The sequence below is a fragment of the Petaurus breviceps genome, unplaced genomic scaffold, assembly GCF_028583685.1.
Source record: "Petaurus breviceps papuanus isolate PSGF00001 unplaced genomic scaffold, PetGlider_PUasm1.0 178, whole genome shotgun sequence".
NCBI classification, from domain to species: domain Eukaryota; kingdom Metazoa; phylum Chordata; class Mammalia; order Diprotodontia; family Petauridae; genus Petaurus; species Petaurus breviceps.
Window position 1 is genome coordinate 37,768,184 of NW_027185777.1, and position 22,246 is coordinate 37,790,429.

Below are 22,246 nucleotides of genomic sequence, written 5' to 3' on the forward strand. Positions count from 1 at the left end.
TTACAAGTCAGAGATCAAAAGTGATGAAAAAAAGTAAAAATATATGAGTGTTGGCAATGAGCTCCTGGTTTACTAGAGTCTGATAATAATATGGTTCAAAAACATCATACCTTTAAAGGCAGACTCTGGACTTAGACAACCAACTAAATCATCCTGTAGGCTTTTATGCACTGAACTTTAGCAGAAGATATGAGGGGTTTCCTATTTCTTCCCTCTTCCCTGTCATCTGGTCATTTCCCTACCATCCTCAGACCTCACATAACCCTTCCTTTTCCATCTTTTGAATTTTTTTTTTCATTTCTGTAGTCATCTCAGTAGGTTTATTTTTTTCCTTTACTTGATAAGCTCCATGAGGTTAGCATTCATATTTTATCCCCTGACACACAGCTTGGCACAGTGCTCTACACATAGTAAGTTCTTAATAAATATTTGGTGAATTGGAGTGAATTCAGTTTTAAGTATATCCCCCAAATTTTCCATCATAAGAAGAAAAACTAGAAAGCACCACATTATTTCAAAATTAAAAGAAAAAGAAAATATGATTAGAGAGAATTTAGGTAAATTTATCATGATCACTCATTAGTGAGCTCTTATGGGAAGTTAGAAATGGTTGAGGCTCAGTCTGGTATAGTGAGTTGACTTTTAATTCAGAGGACTTGGCCATGAATTTGATTATACCTATATGAGCTTCCCCTTAGGGGACTGTGTTTCTTCTCTTATAAGATGAGATGACTGGACTAAGAAGTTTAGGGTCCACTTGAATTCTAAATCTTTTTTTTTTAAAGCAATCGAGGTTAAGTAACTTGCTCAAGGTTACACAGCCAGTTATTTTTGGTGTGGTGCTAAGTATCTGAGCCCAGATTTGACCCCCCAGGTCATCCTGACACTGGAGCTGGTGCTCTTACTCACTGAGCCACCTGGCTGCCTCGAATTCTGAATCTTTTAACCTGATGCTTCCAAAGTGTTTTTTTTTTCTAAATTGTAGTGCTGAATATACCATGTATGTATGTATGTATGTATGTATTTTTAAATGTATTTTATTTTCAGTTCACAGAACAAAACAAGCATAAAAAAAGACTGCATAGGAAACTGCAAATCTACCATGTACAAAACTAGAGTTTGCATGTACATTTCTTTTTTTTTTCCCTTACCATCCTCCCTGCCCTTTGCCCTAGAGATAACTACTTGTATTTATTATATTCCAGTGGGTCTCCTTACTAACATTCCAATTTTCTTGAACTCTATTCCCTTCTACCCATTCTATGATACAGGCCTACTGGCTTTTTTGCTATTTTGCATAGATAACCCTCCACCTCCTGTCTTGTCTTTTTTTTTTTAATTTTTTTTTCTTTTTCGTTAACTGTCCTCCATGCTTGGAAAGCTCTCTTTCCTTACCTCTGCCTCACAGAATACCTGGATTCCTTCAAAATTCAGCTGATGTGCCACCTTCTTATGATGCCTTTCCTAGTCTACCCAGTTCCTAGAGCCTTCCCTCTAATATTACCTTTCTGTAATATTTGTTTTCTGTATTTGTCTTGGATGAATCTATGTATTTATTTAATATTGTCTCCATACTTAAGGTGTGATTATCTTTGAGAACAAGCCTTTTCGCTTTTCCCAGTGCTTAGTACATATAAACAAAGTCAGATAAATGCTTGTGGATGAACTGGTTGATGCTACAACTTTGAGAATGATGACATAGTGTGAAACAAAATATAAGTCTTGATGGGCTATCGGTTTCACCCATTATGACAACTCATACATTCTAAGGAAGGAGTCACCAACCTTTTTCCCAATTGGGGAACTGCCTTTTATTTCTCTCAATTCTTCTTATTGTTGATAGGGCTATATGCCAAATGAAGATAGTACATAATGGTATCAGTAGAAATTGTTAATGATGAGAAAAGAGCATGGCAATGGTGAGTGATCTACATCAGCTGACCACAATTGACCCTTAAGAAGTTTTCTCTATGGCATTGCTCAGTTCTTTGACTTGTTACAGACATATTTCTCAATCACTGGTTAATCTATAAAGCTAGGAATCTGTATGTTTTCAGTCAGGGAAACTAAATAATTCTCTCAAAAGGGGGAAGGTTCAGGGATGGCCAGGTGGCACAGTGAATAGAGTACTGGCCTTGGAGTCAGGAGGACCTGAGTTCAAATGCAGCCTCAGGCACTTAGTACAAAAACTAGCCATGTGATATTGGGCAAGTCAACCCTGATTGCCCTCCAAAAAGCAAAAGAAAAAGGGAGGGGGGGGTTCAGGTCCTTTAGCCTTGGTATATTTTTCATTATATACTGGACCTGAATCAGTCCCTAGTGGTCTCTGATTTAGAACAACATCATGTTCTACTAAATTTGTTTCTAAAGTGATTAGGGTCCTGGCATAAAATGACCCAGAGAAGTCAGTTTTCAATATTATGTTTAGGAAATTCATACCTATTTGGTAATTCCTGTCTGGGATTCATTCTGCCTGTTTGTTTTCTTTACTCTGTGCAGAAGTCCTAATGACTTCTGGTAAATTTTCTTTTTTGTTGTTTTTGTTGATTTTTTAAAGGGTCAGATTGTTTACCTTAATCCCTTGGGAACTTAAAAACTGAAATCTCTTTCTGTGACAATTTCCCCCTCAACCTTGCATGAACATTTGCTTTTTATTATTGGGTTACTGGGGTTGATTTGAATATATTTTTTTTAAAGATAAGAGCACTGAAGCATGTGCTTTGTAAAGGAAAGCACATCGATTGAATTACTTGAAGAGGGGACCAAAGAATAATGCTGCCTATGAAATACAAAACCCAGGGGAGGTCAAATGAGGGGTCTAGCAGTGGCCCTGGATGCTTTCCACTTAATATGTCAATGTTTTTCATCTGGCTTTCATAGGAAAGGAACATTATGTTAGAGGTCTCAATGATGAACTTTTTGTTTTTAAATGATCTCTTTCAGTGTGCTGGGACCAGCAGTGACCTTCAAAGTGAGCTCCAGTTTCCAAAACATGACAACTGCAGATGTTGCAAAGGCAGCAGGTAAGGCCATTTTGACGCACATACAAACACATGCGCCAGTGGAGAGAATGGTGAGCCATAAAAACAGGCCCAATAGAAAAGGCACACTTTCCTTGCACAGATTGACATTTAATGAAGGAGACAGTTGAAGGGTTAGTGGCACTGAGGGCAAATTGAAGTGTAACATCCCTGAGTCAATTAAAACTGCCTGAGACTTCATTGTTTGCACAGAGACTGGATTAAACAGAGAAATGTGGACATGGCCTCAGATAGAAGAGAAAAGACCACAGAGCTGTTCTGTCTGAGGGAGAAAAAGACAAGCTTTTTAAAAGCAAGGATTTTGCATCCTTGGTAACCCTGGTGTTAAAGAATGAATGTGGACTTAATGTTGAGGCCATTTGTTCTGGACAAGACAGGAAGAAAAAGCGGCTTTCTTTTATCCATCTGTTATATAGGCATGTTCTATGATCTGGAAGACTTAAGATAAACATAGTCAGTATCCATAAGTAAATGGTTTCACTGTATGGACCACAGAGAGGGGACCATTGTTGTGGTCCCCTTAATTGTGGAGTCTTATTTACTCTCTGATGTCAATTGGGTTTGCCTTAGTTATTATATAATCAGTGCCTACTCATTGAAGATACAGAAATATTACCATTAGTGGAATTCTTAGGGAACAGTATGTTGGGGTTAATTTGGGTTCGAGATTAATTTTTAATTAAACATGACTTTTTGTTTCAACCCTCATTGTTGGAAATCTTTACAAAATATATTATTCCTCTTTCCTGCCCTAGTAAGTAGAATATTGTCGGCATAACTAAATATTTGATGACTGAGGTTCATTCAAAGGCTTGGATCATTAGGATTATATTGTAGTTGTGCCTACCATAAAATTCTAGGCACCACATAAAGTTGTTTTCTGAATCTGTCAAATAAATTTATTTTATTTTTACTTAGTTATTTTCCTAAACAGCAGTGGTATTAAATGAGGGTTCTGTTTTCTTTGAGCCTGGCTAATGAAGACCTTGCTCTATTTTCACAGTAAAATTTCGAGATGAGACAGTCAAATTCAGTTGACAAACACAACCTACTATAGTAATGAATCTTTACAAATAGCTAAAATACTGGTCTAAGATACCTTGATGGTCACTAAATTTTTAGACTTTTATTGATGTCCCTAAATGCTCTTAGGAACTCCCATCCTCTCATCATAGTGATTTTTTTTTTTTGCTTTTTTGGAGGGCAATTGGGGTTAAGTAACTTGCCCAAGATTACACGGCTAGTATTTCATCACAGTGATTTTTGAGACATGATGATGATTCAGGAAATTTGAGTTGGTAAGATAGAATTCTCTCTCACACACACAGACCCTTAGACAAATAATTTTATGGCTATTGTTCAAGTTAGAATTTTGGGCATTGATATTTCAGCTAAGAAAATCATCGCTGCTAAGGTTTTGAGTCATGTTAGGGTATGTGTAATATGGCATGGTATCTGGTATGTAATGTTAAAACAATCCAGCTCATGAGAAGGAAATAAACCTTTCCTGAAATCTCTTTGCCTCCTGAAAGGAGTTCTGCATTGATTAGTTTTTTTTTTTTGTTACTTATAAGTACTACTGGCTAGCATTCTTTCATTTTCCTTCATCTCCCATACAAATTCTTCAACTTCACTCATCATACATGAATTGTTTGTGGTTTCTATTATTTCTTTTTTTAACAAGGAAATGAACTAGTTAATCTGCTGATTACAGAATTGCTCACAAAGGGCTAAGTCACCAGAGTACTGGAAATTTACCTTTGAATTTTGTTGTTGTTGCTGTCACTTTTCAGTCTTACTCTCTTCACGTCTTGCTCTTTGTGACCCCATTTGGAGTTTTTTTGGTGAAGATACTGGAGTTGTTTGCCATTTCCCTCTCCAGTACATTTTACAAATGAGGAAACTGAGGTAAACACAGTTGAATGACTTCCCCAGGGTCACAGAGTTAGTGTCTGAGGCCACATTTGAACTCAGTAAGATGAGTCTTCCTGAATTCAGGCCAGGCATTCTATCTACTGCATCACCTAGCTGTCCCAGCTTTGAATTTAGTCTCCCCAACTTCAAAGTATTCCAGTGGATAGGGTCCTTGGTCTAAAGTCAGAAAATCTGAGTTCAAATACAGTCTCAGACACTTACTAACTATATGAACCTGGGCAAGTAATTTAACCTCTATTTGTCTCAATTGTAAAATGCAGATGACAGCAGCACCAACTTTTCAGGATTATTATGAGGATCAAAAAAGATCACATATTTGTAAAGCATTTACACAGTCCTAGCATATAGTAGGCCCTTTATAGATGCTTATTACTTTCCCCTTCCTTCCATCTCCTCTCTCATTATGACTTAAAGGCAAAAATGAAATAGTGTTTCTCTTGTTATGATTCTGTGCTCATTATCAGTGACTTTTTTGTGAGTTTTATTTCATTGTAGAGTCATTTAAGGAAGGATATTAAAGGCTTAGAACAAAGAAAGAATGATATCAAACATGTATCACATTTAGACTTCATATCAATAGCTTTCTAAGCATTAACGAGTTACTTTATTAGTCCATTAATGTTCATTGATGTCTCCAGTATGTGTATTTGGGGTACTTTTTTTGTATGTGCAAAGTTAGAATCGTAAATATAAAATGCACTTTTAGATTTATAAAATTAGGAAATTTCAGAAATATAATTCTCAAATTAAAACATTTAATGTCTTTTAATATGGTATTTTAACATAGGTAATACTAAATATATTATGAACACAAAGGTTTCTTATGCTGTACAGTAAGGAATTATGAGAAGCTCTTAGCTGCATTATCCTTGCAGACATCCAGTCATCTTTGGTTCTTCCTTCTCTCTTACCTCCCCCCATCTAATGATTAGCTAAATTCTATTAATGCTGCCCCTCAAACATCCCTTGTATCTGTTCCCTTCTGCCTATTCATGCTGTTACCATCCTAGTTCAGAAGGTCCCCACTCCAAAGAGCTTCCAAATCTGTTTCTTTGCACCTAGTTTATTGCCTCTCTACTCCATCCTGGACAGAAGCGTCACTGCAATCTTCTTGCTGTTGTTCGATTGTTGCCAACTCATCATGACCCCATTTGGGATTTTCTTGGAAAAGATCCTTGAGTGGTATACCATTTCCTTCTCCAACCCATTTTACAGATGAGGAAACTGAGGCAAACAGGGTTAAGAAACTTGCCCAGCATCACGTAGCTAGTAAATGTCTGAGGCTGGATTGGAACTCAGGAAGATGAGTCTTCCTGACTCTAGGCCTGGCACTTTTATCCACTGTGCTATCTTGCTGCCCTAATGTAATCTTGGGATCACAAATTTAGTGACGGAAGCAACTTGTGAGAACATCCCCCTTTGTTGATCCAGATGAGAAACTACTCTGCAGCATACAACTTAGAGTCACTTGGGGTACTGATTGGGCACGTGATTTGCCCAGGATCACACAGACAGTATGTTTCAGAGGCAAAACCTGAACACAGATCTTTCTGACTTCAAGGCCAGTTCTAATCTCCCATCCCATGATCTTACTGTCCCTCATTTTACCCTGAGAGAGCTAAGAGATAAACTGTAGGTCATCAAGATGATGAAAGGACAAAACTAAGATATTGAACCCTGAGCTTCAAACTTCAAATTGACCATTGCTACTGCTGAATCATAGTGTCTCCCTTCATTATTTCTGTTCATGTTATTTCCCTACTTGAAAATGTTCAGTGATTTCCTGTTATCTTCAAAATATAATACAAAGCCCTCCATAATCTGGCCACAGTCTACCTTCCCTTACTTCCTTTACATTACTGCCCATCATGCATTGTATGTTCTAACAACAACCACAACAACATTTACATAGCACTTGCTATGTGCCAGACACTGAACTAAGTGCTTTACAAATATCATCTCATTTGATACTCTCAAGAAATGTTGACCGGGTCTCAAATTTAACCTTCCACCTCTGGTATTCACCCAGATCTCACTTTATTCCTAGTGTACAATACTCCCTCAATGTCACCTTTCATTTTTTTTCTTTTTTTTTTTTCGTGGATCACTTCCAATACCATCTTCTCAATGAAGTCTTCTTTTAATCCCCTCAACTGATCTCTTGGTCTTCAAAGTTTTCCTTAGTCTTTGGTATAGGTCTATATGTCTACTTTGCAATATTTCTCCTGAAATTTTCATATCTGCATATGTGCTATGTCTTCCCATCCCTACCACCCACCCCCCAAAGGATGTGGGGTTTTAAAAATTATTGTATCCTCTAGCATCTTGCATAGTGCCCTGCACACAGTTGATTTTTGTTAAATGCTTGTTGAATTAAAGGATTTAATCTTCTAACTATAAAGATAGAATACTATCTTCCTAGGCCAGTACAGCATCTCTTTGGGGAAAGTTTTTGACAACATGAAAGAAAACAATGTGCCTTTCATTAAATGGTGGGTTCTCCCAATGGGAGGCAGACTTCATCACTCTGTTGGTAAGGAAGTAAATTAAGCTAGAAAAAACTGTTATTTTCAGCCTCAGAAGACTAGGTAAAACTTGAGGAGGGTAGCTGCACCTTCACTGTTGTATAGGTTATCAACAGGACAGGCACACTTTAGATGGAATGTGCTGGTATTGTCTGTAAATGTTATCAGGGTTATTTAAAAAATTAATAGACCCTTATATAGAAATTACTTCTGAGATTATGCTTTTCCCGTATGTTTAAGCTGTTTTAAATCCTTCTGAAATGTTTACAGTTGGATCATCACAAGGCTCTTAATGGGCCCTATGCTGGGGATATCTTTTGTTATTGGTAATGAAGGAAGAGCAGTACTCTAGCTATGGCATTAAAAGTGCAAGTTTTTTTCTGCTAATTTCATATAAAATGACACAAAACTTCTAAGACTAACCATATGTTTAATACCATATAAACTCTCTTCAAATATCATTTAGTATTTATCTTGAATGAAAAATGCAGTATTTTATTATGAAACAGAATCCCTTCATTATGCCAGACAATTCTTGTCAGGGCATTCTGCCTAATTTATGACCTTGGGTTTGAGCATAAGGTATTAGAGAATATTAAAGAATAAATGGATATTGCTTAATAACACAAAGAAGCATTTACTGTATTGCATATGCATTTAGTATTAATGCCAGAGATAGCTTTTAATCTTTACTGTCAAGGCATCTAGTGAAATTGAACAGAACTGAAATTGATATATTTGGGACTTCTTTTTCATTCTAATGTTATTTTAAGGTACAAATAGCACACTGATCAATTTTAACAATCTTCCAAATGCAGTTGACCACATTCTAGAATCATATGCAATCCCTCCCCAAATTATATTATGTATTACATCTATATCTGTGTATATGTATGGTATGTGTATCAGAATTTCATGTTAGAATACCTGTGATGGCAACTAGGTGGCTCAGTGGATAAAGCTCTGGACCTGGAATATGGAAGACCTGAGTTCAAATCCAGTCTCAGATATATACTAGCTCTGTGACCCTGGACAAGACCCTTAGTCACTGTCTGCCTCAGTTACCTCATTTGTAAAATGAGGCTAATAATAGCATCTAACTCTTAGAGTTGTGTAATGGGAATGCAAATTTGGAAGATCTTCCCTGCCCCTAGGCTAAAATGCACCTGAAGCCTGGGGAGGGAGGCTTGTTTTTCAGTAGATACTTCTTGATTGGCCAGTGAGTCAATAAGGTTGTTACATTCTCTGAGCCAGGAGAAGGCTATATAAGCCCTGATGTGTAGCTTTGTTTTGGGACTCACTTTGAGAAGTGTTCTGTGATTTGATCTGAATTTTGGGAAGCCATTGTTGAAAGTCCCCCAGCTTTGAAAAACCCAGATGTGGAAACCCAGATGTTGACTGGGTATGGATGTAATGGTTGGACAGTTTGGAAAGCTGTCTACTTGATCTGTTAATGTCTTGATAATTCTGTCTGTATATTTTGAAGTTTGGGGTGCTGACCTTTTTCCCCTGAACAAGGTAAACGATATATGTCTGACTGATTAAAGTAAGCTTGTTAACCCATTTTGAGTTGCTTTCCTTTAACAAAGCAGATCCAAGAACCTGTATGGGCAGCAAACCCTGAGGACGCGCTTGGGGTGCTTGCTGCTACAAGTTGTTGTGAAGATCAACTGATAATATTTGTAAGACACTTAGCTCAGTGTCTAACACTATGCCTCAGTCTCCTTCCCCGCCTCACCCTCTTTGTTGTAGCACAAGTAGCTGGCCACTGTCGTTTCCCATTGCAAACCCTGAAACAGTCCTGTTCCTGCAAATCTTGCTGCCCTCCTCTCCTAACATCAGGCGGAACACAAAACTTGAGTTCCATGTCTTGCATTTTTAGCACATGGCATCTATTTGGTGACTTGTTGGGTTCATTTGCTAACTCTTCAGCAGGTGATAGAGCTCATCATTATGCATTTGTCTCTCCCTCCATCTTTGATCTTAGTGTAAGTCAGCCAACCCTTTTCCAGTATGAGCCTCTTACACTTGGCTCTTTTAACTGTCATTTTCTTCCCTGGCTTGCCACATTCACAAAGACATGCCACACCGCATCACATGTAATGGGCCTTCCCAAGGAGAAGACAATTTCTCATGATTTTTTAAATCTATTCAGATGGGTTATAGGTCAGCTGATTTCATCTCTAAAATCCTCCCTTTGGGACTTTTCCAGCATTATCACTGGTATATAAGAAGAGAACCTCAGCTTTATGTGTTAGAGAATTCTCTGTGCTCGTCAGCCTCTCTGCATATGCCCAGACAACCTTTGTCTACACCTCCCTAAGGCCTCTTCCTCACTTTGATCATTTAACTTTTCCTCCTTGTTTTGAAGCTTAGACCATTTAAGTGGAAGGAGCTAACAGTACAAGAATGGGAGGAGGAAAATGTTAACTTTTTATTGTAATAACTGCCTTATTTGCATTCCCTCTCTCCTCCCCTCCAAATTTATTTTTTTTTTAAATAAAATGCCTAAAATTCACTAGATATGTTATTTAGGGCACTTAGAATAACTTTCAGATATAATCATAGGATCAAAAAAGGAAACTTAGATGTCATCTAATTCATTGCCTTCCTTTTACTAATGAGGAAGTTAAAAACCAAGAGATATAAAATGACTGATAATGGTAAGGGAATAAGCCTTTATATAGCACCCTCTCTGTGCTAGGCACTGTGCTAAGGCCTTTTTATAGATATTTCATTTGATCCAGATTACAATCATGTGAGGTGGTGCTATTTTCCCCATTTTATAGTTGAGGAAACTGAGACAATCAGAGTTTAAGTGACTGTACCAGGATCACACAGATAGTAAGTGTCTGAGGTTGAATGTGAATTCATATCTTCTTGATTCCAGGTCCAGTGCTATATCTACTATGCACATGGCTCTCTGTGAGGCTTATTGTCATAATAACTGGGAGAGTCCATTTTTGAATCCAGTTCCTTTGACTCTAAATCTTTCCACCTGAGAATATGGAGTGCTGGAATTCCCTTGAAACTATTATAGACCAGGAAAGAAGCTCATGGACATTGAGGATAAATATCTGTTTTTTAGCATAGGCATTTCTGAGTGATTCCTGAAGTGGTGGATAGAATGCTACACTTGAAGGGAAACCTGAGTTCAAATCTCCTCTTCAACATGTAGTTACTCTGTGCTCCATGGCATTTAATCTCTTAGGATTCCTTATATATGAAATAAGGATAATAATAGCATCCCAGAGGCTGCTTGTAGCTTTCCGTTAGCTGAACTGAAAGAGGTATCTCTCCTGCACTGCAAATTAACTGTTCATATAGTGAAGACCATTACTTAAAAAATAAAAGAAATGGGATGGCTAGGTGGTACAGTGAATAGAGCACAGGCCCTGGAGTCAGAAGGACCTGAGTTCAAATCTGGACTCAGACACTTAATACTTGCTAGCTGTGTGACTTTGGACAAGTCACTTAACCCCAATTGCCCTGCCTTCCAAAAAGCAAAACTAAATAAATAAATAAATATCAAAGTAAATTGTTCATTTGTTCCTAACATCCTAAGATGTGCAGTGTTCTTCACATGTAGACATTGCAAATAACCTTTAAGCACTTGACTTAGGGCTGATATGAATTGGTGGAACCTTTCAAAGTTTCTCAGTGCTCTTGCCTAGGGTGAATCATTTTGCTAAGTAGATGCCCAAATGATGTCATCCTGAAGGCTAGAGTATTACCTATTTTTTTGAGGAAAAGCACCTAAAACACAAATAGGAAAAGGCTTTTGACTCATGATATTGTCCATATATGCAAGACAGGAAAAATTGGCCCAGGGTGATATAAAAATCCATTAGACATTCTGGACACTGGAGCAAGAAATTGGGGGAGAAAACACATGACAGCAAGAAAGCTTAAAGGAAGCAAAGAAAGCTTAAAGGGGAGGAAGAGAGATTATAAAGAATTTGAATGTATGGGAAAGAGGCACCATAACAGAACACAGAATCCTGCGTGAATAAAGTTCTGGTCTCAATGAACAGGGTGGTTATTTATTGTTACAACTGTGTGTATTGGGGGGAGCTTGACAACTGAAGAGGAACACTAAATGGGCAATTTTAAAAGCAAAAAAAATTGATTACTTTTGTGATTCTGACTAGTCTGAATTCTATGCTGATTATTCGTTCGGAAAGGATGGTACATTTTGTCCTTTATTGGACCGAACTGATTGATTATAGGTTTTGAAAGGGGAGTGCATGAAAAGCAAACCAGCCTGCACTTTGCACTTTATCAAAAGGAATGTGCACAGTTTCCAGACTGAGAAGTCAGCAGTCTTTGAAAGCATGTGAAAGACACATTTTGAGTAGAAAGTTCTTCCTGATAAGAAAATACCATTTTAAGGTGCTATACCCTGTCCTTTCTTTTCCTTTTCCTCAAACCTCTTATTGACTGGGAAAAAAAAAAGGAAAAAAGAAAACCACAAATCTAAAATATCAAGCTTTTGAAATATGGAGAAATCCAACCTTACAGTTTGCCTCAAATGACGTGAACTCCCTTGCCACCTTTTTCTGCAGAGGGAGGCAGTGAAGCCTGAACACATGTCGCGCTGGGAGATTGGTTGAGATGTTCCATTTTTGCTTGATTTAATAACATGTCTGTAGTATCTACCCTAGGTGACAAGATGTGGCCCTGGCCACTGAAAAGCTTGCAGTCCACTTCTGACCACAACTTGTTTTTGTTTATGGGGGGAATGGGATTTTTCTGTCTTGAAGATGAAATTCAGGAATCTAATTTGATTCAGAGTTTGATACATTTCCTTCCGTATACTTCCAAGACAACCAGTCTTTCTTGCAGTTGGGGGGGAGGGTAGAAAGACACATTGGATCATAAAATCTAGGACTTATAGAATATAATTACCATTAGTAGAGTCCTTAGAAAAGAGGTTCTTAACCTAAGGTCCATGAACTTTAAAAAAAACACTTTAATAACTGTATTTCAGTATAATTAATTTTTTTTGGTAATTCCATGGTTTTGGGGGTTTTTTTTTGTACATTTAAAAATGTTCTTCTGACAAGTGATCCATGGACTTTGCTAAGCTGCCAAAGGGGTCCAGGACACATATCAAAAACCAAACCAAAAGAAAATTAAGGATCCTTACCCTAAACATCCTTCAAGTAGATTACAGATAAGGGGAATGAAGATAAGATAAAGTGATTTGTCTATGAGCCGACAGCTAATTGGTGGTAAATCTGGTACCAACCTCCTTACTCCCAGTCTAGTGTTTTAAAGAAAAACAAACACTATCTCACACTGATTCCCTCCTTTTCATGAAAAATATTGATAGTTTGAGTTTCCAAATAAACTGTAAGTATTGTTGTGTCTGTTATGTAGTAGAGTATAAATCAAATAAAAATGTAAAATGAGTGACTATCAAGAGAAAGGACTTGGGATACAAAGATATCAGTATAATTGTCCCTGCCCTCAAGGAGCTTACAAAATGTTTGGTAATATAGCAAGTATACAAATAGGATAGGGATAGTCTTGTGGTTGCCTTGATGTAGGGAACCATGGATGAGGAAGCTCCCTCTGCTGATACAAATCAGCATCTTCTCTGGATTTTTTCTCAGAGACTTGCCCATAGTACAGAGAACTTAAATGCTGTGCCTGCAATCACATGTCCAGTAGAGAAAATATATACAAGTGAATTTTGGGGGGAGGGATGCTTGCAGCTTGAGGGAATGTCTTATGTAGGGTGTGGTTTTGAATCACCAAGGTTCAAGGCCCACAGACTAGAATAATGTTGGAGTGTCAGAACCAAAGCATAGAACAGAATCACTGGAAAATTTTAATTCCTGACTTCACCTGGTGGTATCTCTTCTTCTAGTTGATGCTGGGTGACAGGTCCTTGGCCTCTGTCTTTCTACAGATAACTGTGAGAGCAATGTAAGGACATACTTATAAGCAACCAGATCTAGCCTACTAACTCGACCCCTTCCTTGTATCTTCGTGCTCTTAAGAAATTAAGGAACTTCTCAAAGTTTGTAGATTAGATGTCTTACTTGGTAGGTTGTTCTATTCCTTCTTTGCTCTTCCTGTGCCATCATAGTGACCATGTGACAAGGAAGCTGTTTGCTACTAAGATGAGAGAGAGAGTGAGCATCCATTCTGGCCCAGAGGTGAGTTGTCTGCCTGAGGTGTTGCTATATGGCTAATGCGTATTAGAACATTAATAAGAAATGAGGGGGACGTTTCACATGCCAAAGAGCAGCAGATGCCTAATGGCTACAGTTTCATAGATGTTTTAGATCAGTAACAAGAAAAGGTAGATAGATACACCCCATTACTCCTTCCTAAACAGCCAGGTAATTACTTTTGGCATTTTGACAAGTGTTTGCTGGAGTGAAGGTCAAAGCTGTCAGCATATAAGATCTATGCTAATCTGCTCAGCTGGAGAAGATTCAGGTAGCCAATGTTTTTGTAATTAGAAGTTGTGAAAGCCAGTTTTCATCATGGCTTTACACTGAGCATAAATGAGCCAATAATATAAAGTAATTTCATTTGTCATAGTTTACAGGGTTACCTGTGTAGAGATGCAGGAACAGCTTGCACTGGGAGGTTAGGGAATTATGGGTAAATTAAATGTTATGGGTAGATACTGAAGTAGTAGTATGCAAAATGATACTCTTTCATATGCCTAGATATACAAAGGACAAAAATCTTCATTTGAAGCTTAATTCTTGGAAGATATTAGTATTTATGCTACTTGTAAATAGATGAAATCATGCAACTCAAGGGATCAAAGCTGCAAGGACTTCAGAGGTCATCTTGTTCAACTCCTTCCTCTTATAGATGAGGGAATTAAGGGTATGAGACTCTCTCAAGGTAACATAAGTGCCAAGTAGTAGATTCACTATAAAGTTAGTTCTTCTAACCCAAAATCTAGGTTTATTTCTACCACACCACATGGGAGGATGGATGTAGAAGCAGAGGGAAGAACAGAGGCCATCTCATCCAAACTTCTGCTTTTGATGATAAGAAAACTGTGTATCACAAAAACTAGGTGACTTGCTCAAAGTCACAAAGATAGCTGTCAAAGGGAAGATGGAATGCAGCAGTGAATAGAGCACTGGCCCTGGAGTCAGGAGGACCTGGGTTTGGAACTGCCCTCAGACACTTAATACAAAAAAATAGCCATGTGACCTTGGAAAAGTCACTTAACCCCAATTGCCCTCCAAAAAAAAGCAAAAAAAAAAAAAGATGGAATGCAACTCTTTCCCACCTTTATAAAAAAGGTATTCTGGACATACTGTGGCCAGAAAGTATTTCTTTGCCTACTGGCTAAATTTATGATGATGAAGCTCACTTAATGATCATTGGTCTACAGACTGTGTCCATCATGGACCTTTATCTGAAGCTTTCCCTTCCAGAACTTGTTCTTCATTGGCAGAGCCTCTAAACCATAAATTCCTAATATTGGGCCTGTGAACTGGTTGTTGTTTTTGTCTTAATTTTTCTTGATAACTATTTCAGTATTGATTTCCCTCGTAATCCCGGGTTGTTGGGTTTTTTCCTAATGACGTTCCGAGAAGGGAATCATCGGTCTCACCAGACTGCCCAAGGGCTCCATGATACAAAAAGGTTAAGAACTCCTGACTTGAGAGCCCTAGGTCTACTCTAAGCCATGATGAGCCACTGGAGAAGGACTTTTTTGTATTACCCTTTTTGGTGTTGTAAAAGGATCATTGTGATAGAGAAGCCATCCAAAAGGGAGATACGATAATAGGCAAAGAGTTAATTAGGCTCTATTGCAATGCTATGACTAAAAGTATATATTTTTCAACAGTTGGTTTGAGCCAGGGTCTAAGAAAAATGTGGAGCTATAACTCTTGGGGGAATTCTTGTAGATAATACTCTGTGTCTTGGCCTATTTGCTGAGTGTACTTTACGGACATAGTTTGGTATTCTTTATAGGGGTTGTTTTTTGCTCAGCACTAGTGTTTTCTCTTCATTGCTGTTTTACCACTTGGGGGCATGTTGTCAGACCAGAGATTTATGTGAGTGTATTACTATTTAGCATCAATGGCAAAGGCACAGCTAAAAGCCTTCTTGTTGGTCACTGATTATGCCCTGTAGTTGTCAAATAAAATGTTTATGCTTAGGAGTTCAAATTAAAATTATTTCTATTTCGTGATGAAAATTCAACTGGACATTACACTGACATTAAGATACTTGGGTTACTGCTTTAATACTAGGAAATCTGCCTCCTGTTTTCATTTTCTATTCCCTATTCTATTATGATCTGTTGAAAACCTAGTCTTTTTGAAAAAGAATGATAATTATAACTCAGTAATCATTTATTTTAATTCTTAATTTATTTTAATTTGTATATAAGCAATCCCTCCATTTGCTTTAATTTTCTTAAAAGGAAAATGGAAGTGCTTTTAGGTCTAAATAGAGGGTAACCCCTGGAAAATCAATTCTACAGCCTCTGGTGCAGCTTTATTTGCCTTACCTTAAAATAGACAAGGCTGTATCAGTGAAGCAAAAAATCCAAGAGGTAAGGCACAAAGAAGAGGAGTCTAGGAGAGGCAAATTCAGCTTTGTAGTAACATTTCCCCCACATTGATTGACCCCTTTCTCCAGTTCTTACTCTACCTATCCCTCAGCTGTGAGAATGCCAGTGTTTGTGTCAAGCAAATATCCTCTTAAGTTCTCCCACAAATACAAATTCCCATGGCAACCCAACAAAAAGATAGCAGAATGGGAAAGCAGAGTTTACTTAATTTCAATAGGCTTCCTGGCTTATTCATGTTAGACTTTGGCTGAGAAGCTCATGTCTCCTGGCCATCAGGCTACAAAGGGAGAACATGATCATATCTGCTGGATCAGCACTGGACTGTTCTGCTTCTCTTCTATGATCTTGATGTGTGGGAATGTAGTAACAATGACCAAAGCATTCTTTCTATGAAGTAGTTATGGCTAATCCTTTGATAGGTTGAGTCTAAAATTTATGTAAGGGAAGGTGGGCATGGTATTTCCCCAAAAGACAAGCCATTCAGGGTACAGAGTTGAATTAAGAAGTATAAGAAGTGACTTGTGTAGTATGATTATAGAGTAAAGTGAGATTTTTAAAGGCATATGTAAGAAGGAGTACAGATTAGCAGTCCTGAGTGAAGGGCAAGGAGTCTCCACTGAAAATCCCAGACCAGTGACCCAAATGGCCATGTGTCACACTGGACTCTAGACTTCAGCTTACTACAAACTTGTTGCTTAGTTGCTTTACAATCATGTCCAACTCTTCATGACCCCCTTTGAGGTTTTCTCGGCAAAGATACTGGAGCACTTTGGTATTTCCTTCTCCTGCTTATTTTATGGATGAGGAAACTGAGGCCAACAGAGTTAAGTGACTTGCCCAGAATAAAATAAAAAAAAAACTAGTAAATATCTGAGGCTGGTTTTGAATTCAGTAAGAGAAGTCTTTCTGATTAGGCCTGACACTGAATCTACTGTATCACCTACTTTCCTACTAGAAGCTTAGTGTATCCCATAGATAAACAATCAGGAATGTGCCATCAGTAAGCAGGACTACTACTACAAATGTAGAGTGATTTGAAGATCTCATATATGGTGAAAGGTGGTTATATACCTTAGGGCAGGAGTGGGGAACCTTTATCCTCCAGGCCACATGTGGCCCCCTAGATCCTCAAGTGTGGCCCTTTGACTGAACAAATTGGATTTGTCCTATGAAGTTTGGATTCAGTCAGAGGGCCCCACTTAAGGATCTAGAGGACCACATGTGGCCTTAAAGCCACAGGTTCCCCACCCCTGCCTTAGGGCCTAGGCACCATAGCTGGACACTTTTTTTTTCTTTCCTATGAAGGTTAGTTCCTGCAAGGTGAAAGAACATATACTCCCTGGGCTTGTGACTTCCTCACTCTTTTATCACTCTAGTTATGTTCTCATCCAAGACATCCATAAAAATGGATAGGAGAGGTCAGAATTACAGGGTAAAATGGTACATGCCCTCCTTATGTCTGTTGGGAAAGCCAAAGTCTGAGAAAAGTGAAGAAAAGTTGAATTTAAGACAGGAATGCACAGCTGTCACACACAAGGTAAATGGAATGAATGCAAGATTTATATCTTTTCAGACAACAGAGCACTGGACTTGTGTTTAAACCTCACTTCAGTCACTTACTAGTTGTGTGTCCCTGGGTAAACTATTTAACTTCTCTAAACCTCAGTTTCCTCATTTGAAAAATTAAGATAATATTAGTACCCACTTTACAGTGTTGTTGTAAAGATCAAGTGAGTTAATTTATGTAATATAAATCTTGAAGGGCTAAAAAGATGTGATGTCTTCATTATCATTGTTGTTAATAATCATAGGTGACTTATATAGGTCCTCTCTGCAAAAGGTATAGAGCTGTTAAAGTGATGTGAGTCAATGTATTTGAAAATGTCTAACTGTCACAAAGCATGTCCTCTACCAGTCTTTCACAGTACCTGTGATTCCCACCATTATGTTTTGGCCCCTTGATCAGAAAGAGATTTTGAAGATCTCATTTGGAAGGGTGATTAAATTAAACCTTTAGCAGATATTAGCACCTAATAACACAGAGTAGTTTGTCAGACTATTTTGTTGTCCCCTTCGATAGCATTTTTTGTGGAGGTTGGTTACAGGATGAGCAAATTTTGACTGGGGTAGAGGTTGAGTAGGGTTGGGTAGAGTCATATTTGAAAAAGAAGTCCAGAAAGTCATAAGTGGAGACCTTGGAAGAATGAAGAAGTAAACATGGCTTGCCAGGACTCTTTCTTTTTTTTTTTTTATTGTTAAGAGCTTTTAATTCTTTAAATCTTTTTTTATACACACACACACACACACACATATATATATATATATATTTGAATATTTGATTATTTGATTTTAAAACTTTCAATTCCATATTCATTCCCTTCCCCCCCTGCCACCCATCCCCACTGGGGACACAAGCAGTTCAGTATAGGTTGTACATGTGCGGCTAATGCAAAACAATAATGTAGTAGATGTATTGTAAAAGACTGACTATATTTCCCTCCCTCCTATCCCACCTCTCACTTGTTCTATTCTCTACTTTGATCCTGTCCCTTTTCAAAAGTGGGTGCTTCCAACTTCCCTCCCCCCCAGCCTGCCCTCCCTTCCATCATCCCCCCTCACATCCCCTTCCCCCCTATTCTCCTGGAGGGTGAGATCCCCTATTTAGTGTGTATTTCCCTCCCTCCTCAGGCCAGATTCAATAGGAATAAGGTTGACCTATTCCCTTTTGCCTTCCTATTCTTCCCCTCCATTGTAACCATTTCCCCTTGCCTCTTCTGTATGAGATAGTTTGCCCCACTCTATCTCTCCCCATCTCCTCTCATTATATTCCTCTCACCTCTTAATTTCACCTTTTAAGTATCATCCCTTCCTGTTAAATTGGTCCCATGCCCCCTATCTATGTATATCTATAAAAGTATATACACACATTCACATATGTATTCATGTGCCCACATACCCTCATATAAAGACATATATATATTTCTAATCCCTTCAACTACTGAGAAAGGTTTCATAAGTTACAATTATTGTTTTTCCATGTAGGAATGTTAATTGTTCAACTTTGGCCAGGTGGCTCAGCGAGCAAGAGCTGCGGCTCCAGTGCCGGGAGGACCCAGGTCAAATCCAGGCCCAGACACTCAGCACCACACCCAGAAACAATAACTGGCCATGCAACCCCGAGCAAGTCACCCAACCCCTAGTGCTTCAAAAAAAAAAATAGTTCAGCTTTGATAGGTTCCTTATGATTTCTTTTCCCTGTTTACCTTCTCATGCTTCTCTTGCTTCTTGTATCTAAATGTCAAATTTTCTATTCAACTCTGGTTTTTTCAGCAAGAATGCTTGAAAGTCCTGTATTCCACTGAATGACCATATTTTCCCCTGAAACATGATACTCAGTTTTGCTGGGTAGGTGACTCTTGGTTTTAATCCCAGCTCCTGTGCCCTCCGGAATATCACATCCCAGGCCCTTTGATCCCTCAGTGTAGAAGCTGCCAGATCCTGGGTTATCCTGATTGTGTTTCCACAATATTCAAATTGTTTCTTCCTGGCTGCTTGTAATATTCTCTCCTTAATCTGGGAATTCCGGAACCTGGCTATAATATTCCTAGGAATTTTCTTTTTGGGATCTTTTTCAGGAGGTGATCGGTGGATTCTTTCAACCTCTATTTTGCCCTCTCGTTCTAAAACATCAGGGCAGTTTTCTTTGAGAACTTCCTGGAGGATGCTTTCTAGGTTCTTACTTTGGTCATGGCTTTCAGGTAGTCCAATAATTTTTAAATTTTCTCTCCTGGATCTATTTTCCAGGTCAGTGGTTTTTCCCATGAGATATTTCACATTGCCTTCTATTCTTTCATTTGTTTGGATCTGTTTGACAGCACCTTGATTTCTCATAAAGTCATTAGCTTCCATTTGCTCCAATCTAATTCTGAAGCAATGATTCTCCTCAGTGAGCTTTTGAGATTCTTTTTCCATCTGGCAAATTTGACTTTTTAAGGCATTCTTCTCCTCATTGCCTTTTTGAGCCTCCTTTGCCATTTGAGTCAGTCTGTTTTTTAAGGTATTATTTTCTTCAGTCAGGCTGTTGACTCTCATTTCATAATTTTCTTGCATTGTTCTCATTTCTCTTCCCAATTTTTCCTCCACTTCTCTTATCTGCTTCTTAAGGTCCTCTATGGCCTGTAACCAGCTTGTATTTTCCTTTGAAGCTTTTGGTGCAGGAGTTCTGACTTCACTCTTTTCCTCCTGTTCCATGCTTTGCTCCTTTTTGTCCCCAAAATAGGAGTGTAATGTTGGAATCTTCTGTCTGCTTTGTTTCCTCTGCCTGCTCATTTTGCCACTCAATTATTTGACTTTTGGGCTTTTTGCCACAGTAGGACTCTGCCACCAGACAGGGGAGTTTTCGTCCCAAACGCTGGGGTTTTCTCAGCTGCCAGAGGTATTAGATGGGTGCCCTCTCTGAGGTCTCCACACACTCTGGCAAGCTGGACACACACCCCAGGACCTCCACCCTAGACTGCAATCCAGATCCAAGCAGGTTAAAGCAAGAGCGATTACCCCTCAGACTGGTGCTTGGTCCCCCTACACTCTGCAGGCTAGGAGCTGAAGCCGCCAGGTGGCGCTGGCAGGCTGTGCTGGCGTCTTAGCAGTTTCTCACCCCGGGGGTAGAAGCCACGCACTCCCACTTGCTGGTCCCAAAGTCCAGACTGCACTGGCCTCTCACCTTGTCCTTCGCATCTATGTATTGATAAATCTGGAAATGGCCACAGCTGCTGCTGATCTGGAGTCCCTCTGGCAGGCGGCTGTTCAGGCCTGCCCTGGGGCTAAAGCCTCGGCGTGGTGCTGGGCTCGGCTCCCAGAGAGCTGCACTGGCCGATTCCTACCGGCCGGCCGGGCTGTCCTCAGCGGGAGGTTAGCTTCTCTGTGTCATTTTGTGGGTTCTGAAGCTCCAAAGTTTGTTTAGAGTCCCCTTTTTACATGGATTGGGGAGGGTGGAAGCCGGAGCCGCGGGAAGGTCTTGCTTCTACTCCGCCATCTTGGCTCCGCCCCCTTGTCTCAGGACTCTTTCTTAAAAAAGGGTTTTTGAGGGAAATTGACCAAAGAAAGAAAGGAGGTGCAAAGGGAGCAGGATCTTCCAGCATGAGAATGCTGCAGGGGTGAGAGCGTAAGATCATCTTCCAAGGTCCTTCAGAGAATTTGTCAGAAATTCTTAGCATGAGTCTGCAAATGGATTTCAGGGGATATATGATCTTGGATGAAAAAAAGAGAGAGAAGACTACACACAAAAAGGAAAGAAGGGAAAGTGAAAAAATGGAGATGAGTCGGCTGTGCAGCTTGGAGACATCTTTGTCCTGAACCTCTTCCTGAAGCTGAAGACTCTGAGAAGAACCAGTCAATCAGAAGATGAGGCCTCAGGCTTGAAGGGTACTTCCAATGTGAAAAGTAGTCCAGGATAGAGGAAGCTTTCAGGGTTCTGTGTCATCGTAGGGAAATGAGTCAGCAGTATAGTCTGGTTAAGAACAAAGATCTAGGTATAATCAAATTTATATGTATTACCTGGGGCATCCTTGTTTCCATATAGTCCTAGAAGAAAGGTTATAGGCATTTTGGGGGGAATAGATCCCACTCAAAACCATAACTTACAACCTCCCACCGATGTTTTTACATTTTTGGGCCAACTGAAAGGACTAATAATTAAAAAGACATAGGCTCAAATTGCATAGAAAATGAAGTGACAAGAAGTCCCTTCATGAACTCATGATGTATGCTTTCCAATCGATTACCACACAATCAGTGAAAGAGAATGCAGAGAAAAATACACTTTCCAAGGGAGACCAAGGGGAATCCAAGGTTCTAATGGAGATCACATACATAGGAAATATATGTGGCATGGGAACATGCATAAAGAAGCATCAGAGACCGTACAACTGGGACACGCACACAAACAAAGCATATTTTGCAAATACATATGGGCAATTCCTACGTCTCCAGATGTTGGATTGCTAGCATTCTCAGTTGATACTATCACACTTCTTGTTGCTCTGCTGGGCATCATCTTCCCCCTTTCTTATGGACATCACATTGTCCCAGCTGGACACAGTGCACTGTGCTCCACTGGTTCCCATGTCTCTCTTGGCTATTGTTTTGTTACTTTTGTCACTGTTGTTTCCCTCTGCCACCAG

General features: G+C 39.1%; 1 protein-coding gene across 1 annotated transcript in view; it reads left to right on the forward strand.

Annotated features, from left to right (window-relative positions):
• LOC138159851 (receptor-type tyrosine-protein phosphatase N2-like) overlaps positions 1 to 22,246 on the forward strand; it is a 1,065,359-nt gene that overhangs the window by 774,552 nt on the left and 268,561 nt on the right. Inside the window, exon 11 of the mRNA XM_069086126.1 lies at positions 2,944 to 3,023. Coding sequence (XP_068942227.1) covers positions 2,944 to 3,023 — 80 coding nt within the window. The remainder of the gene's footprint in view (positions 1 to 2,943; positions 3,024 to 22,246) is intronic.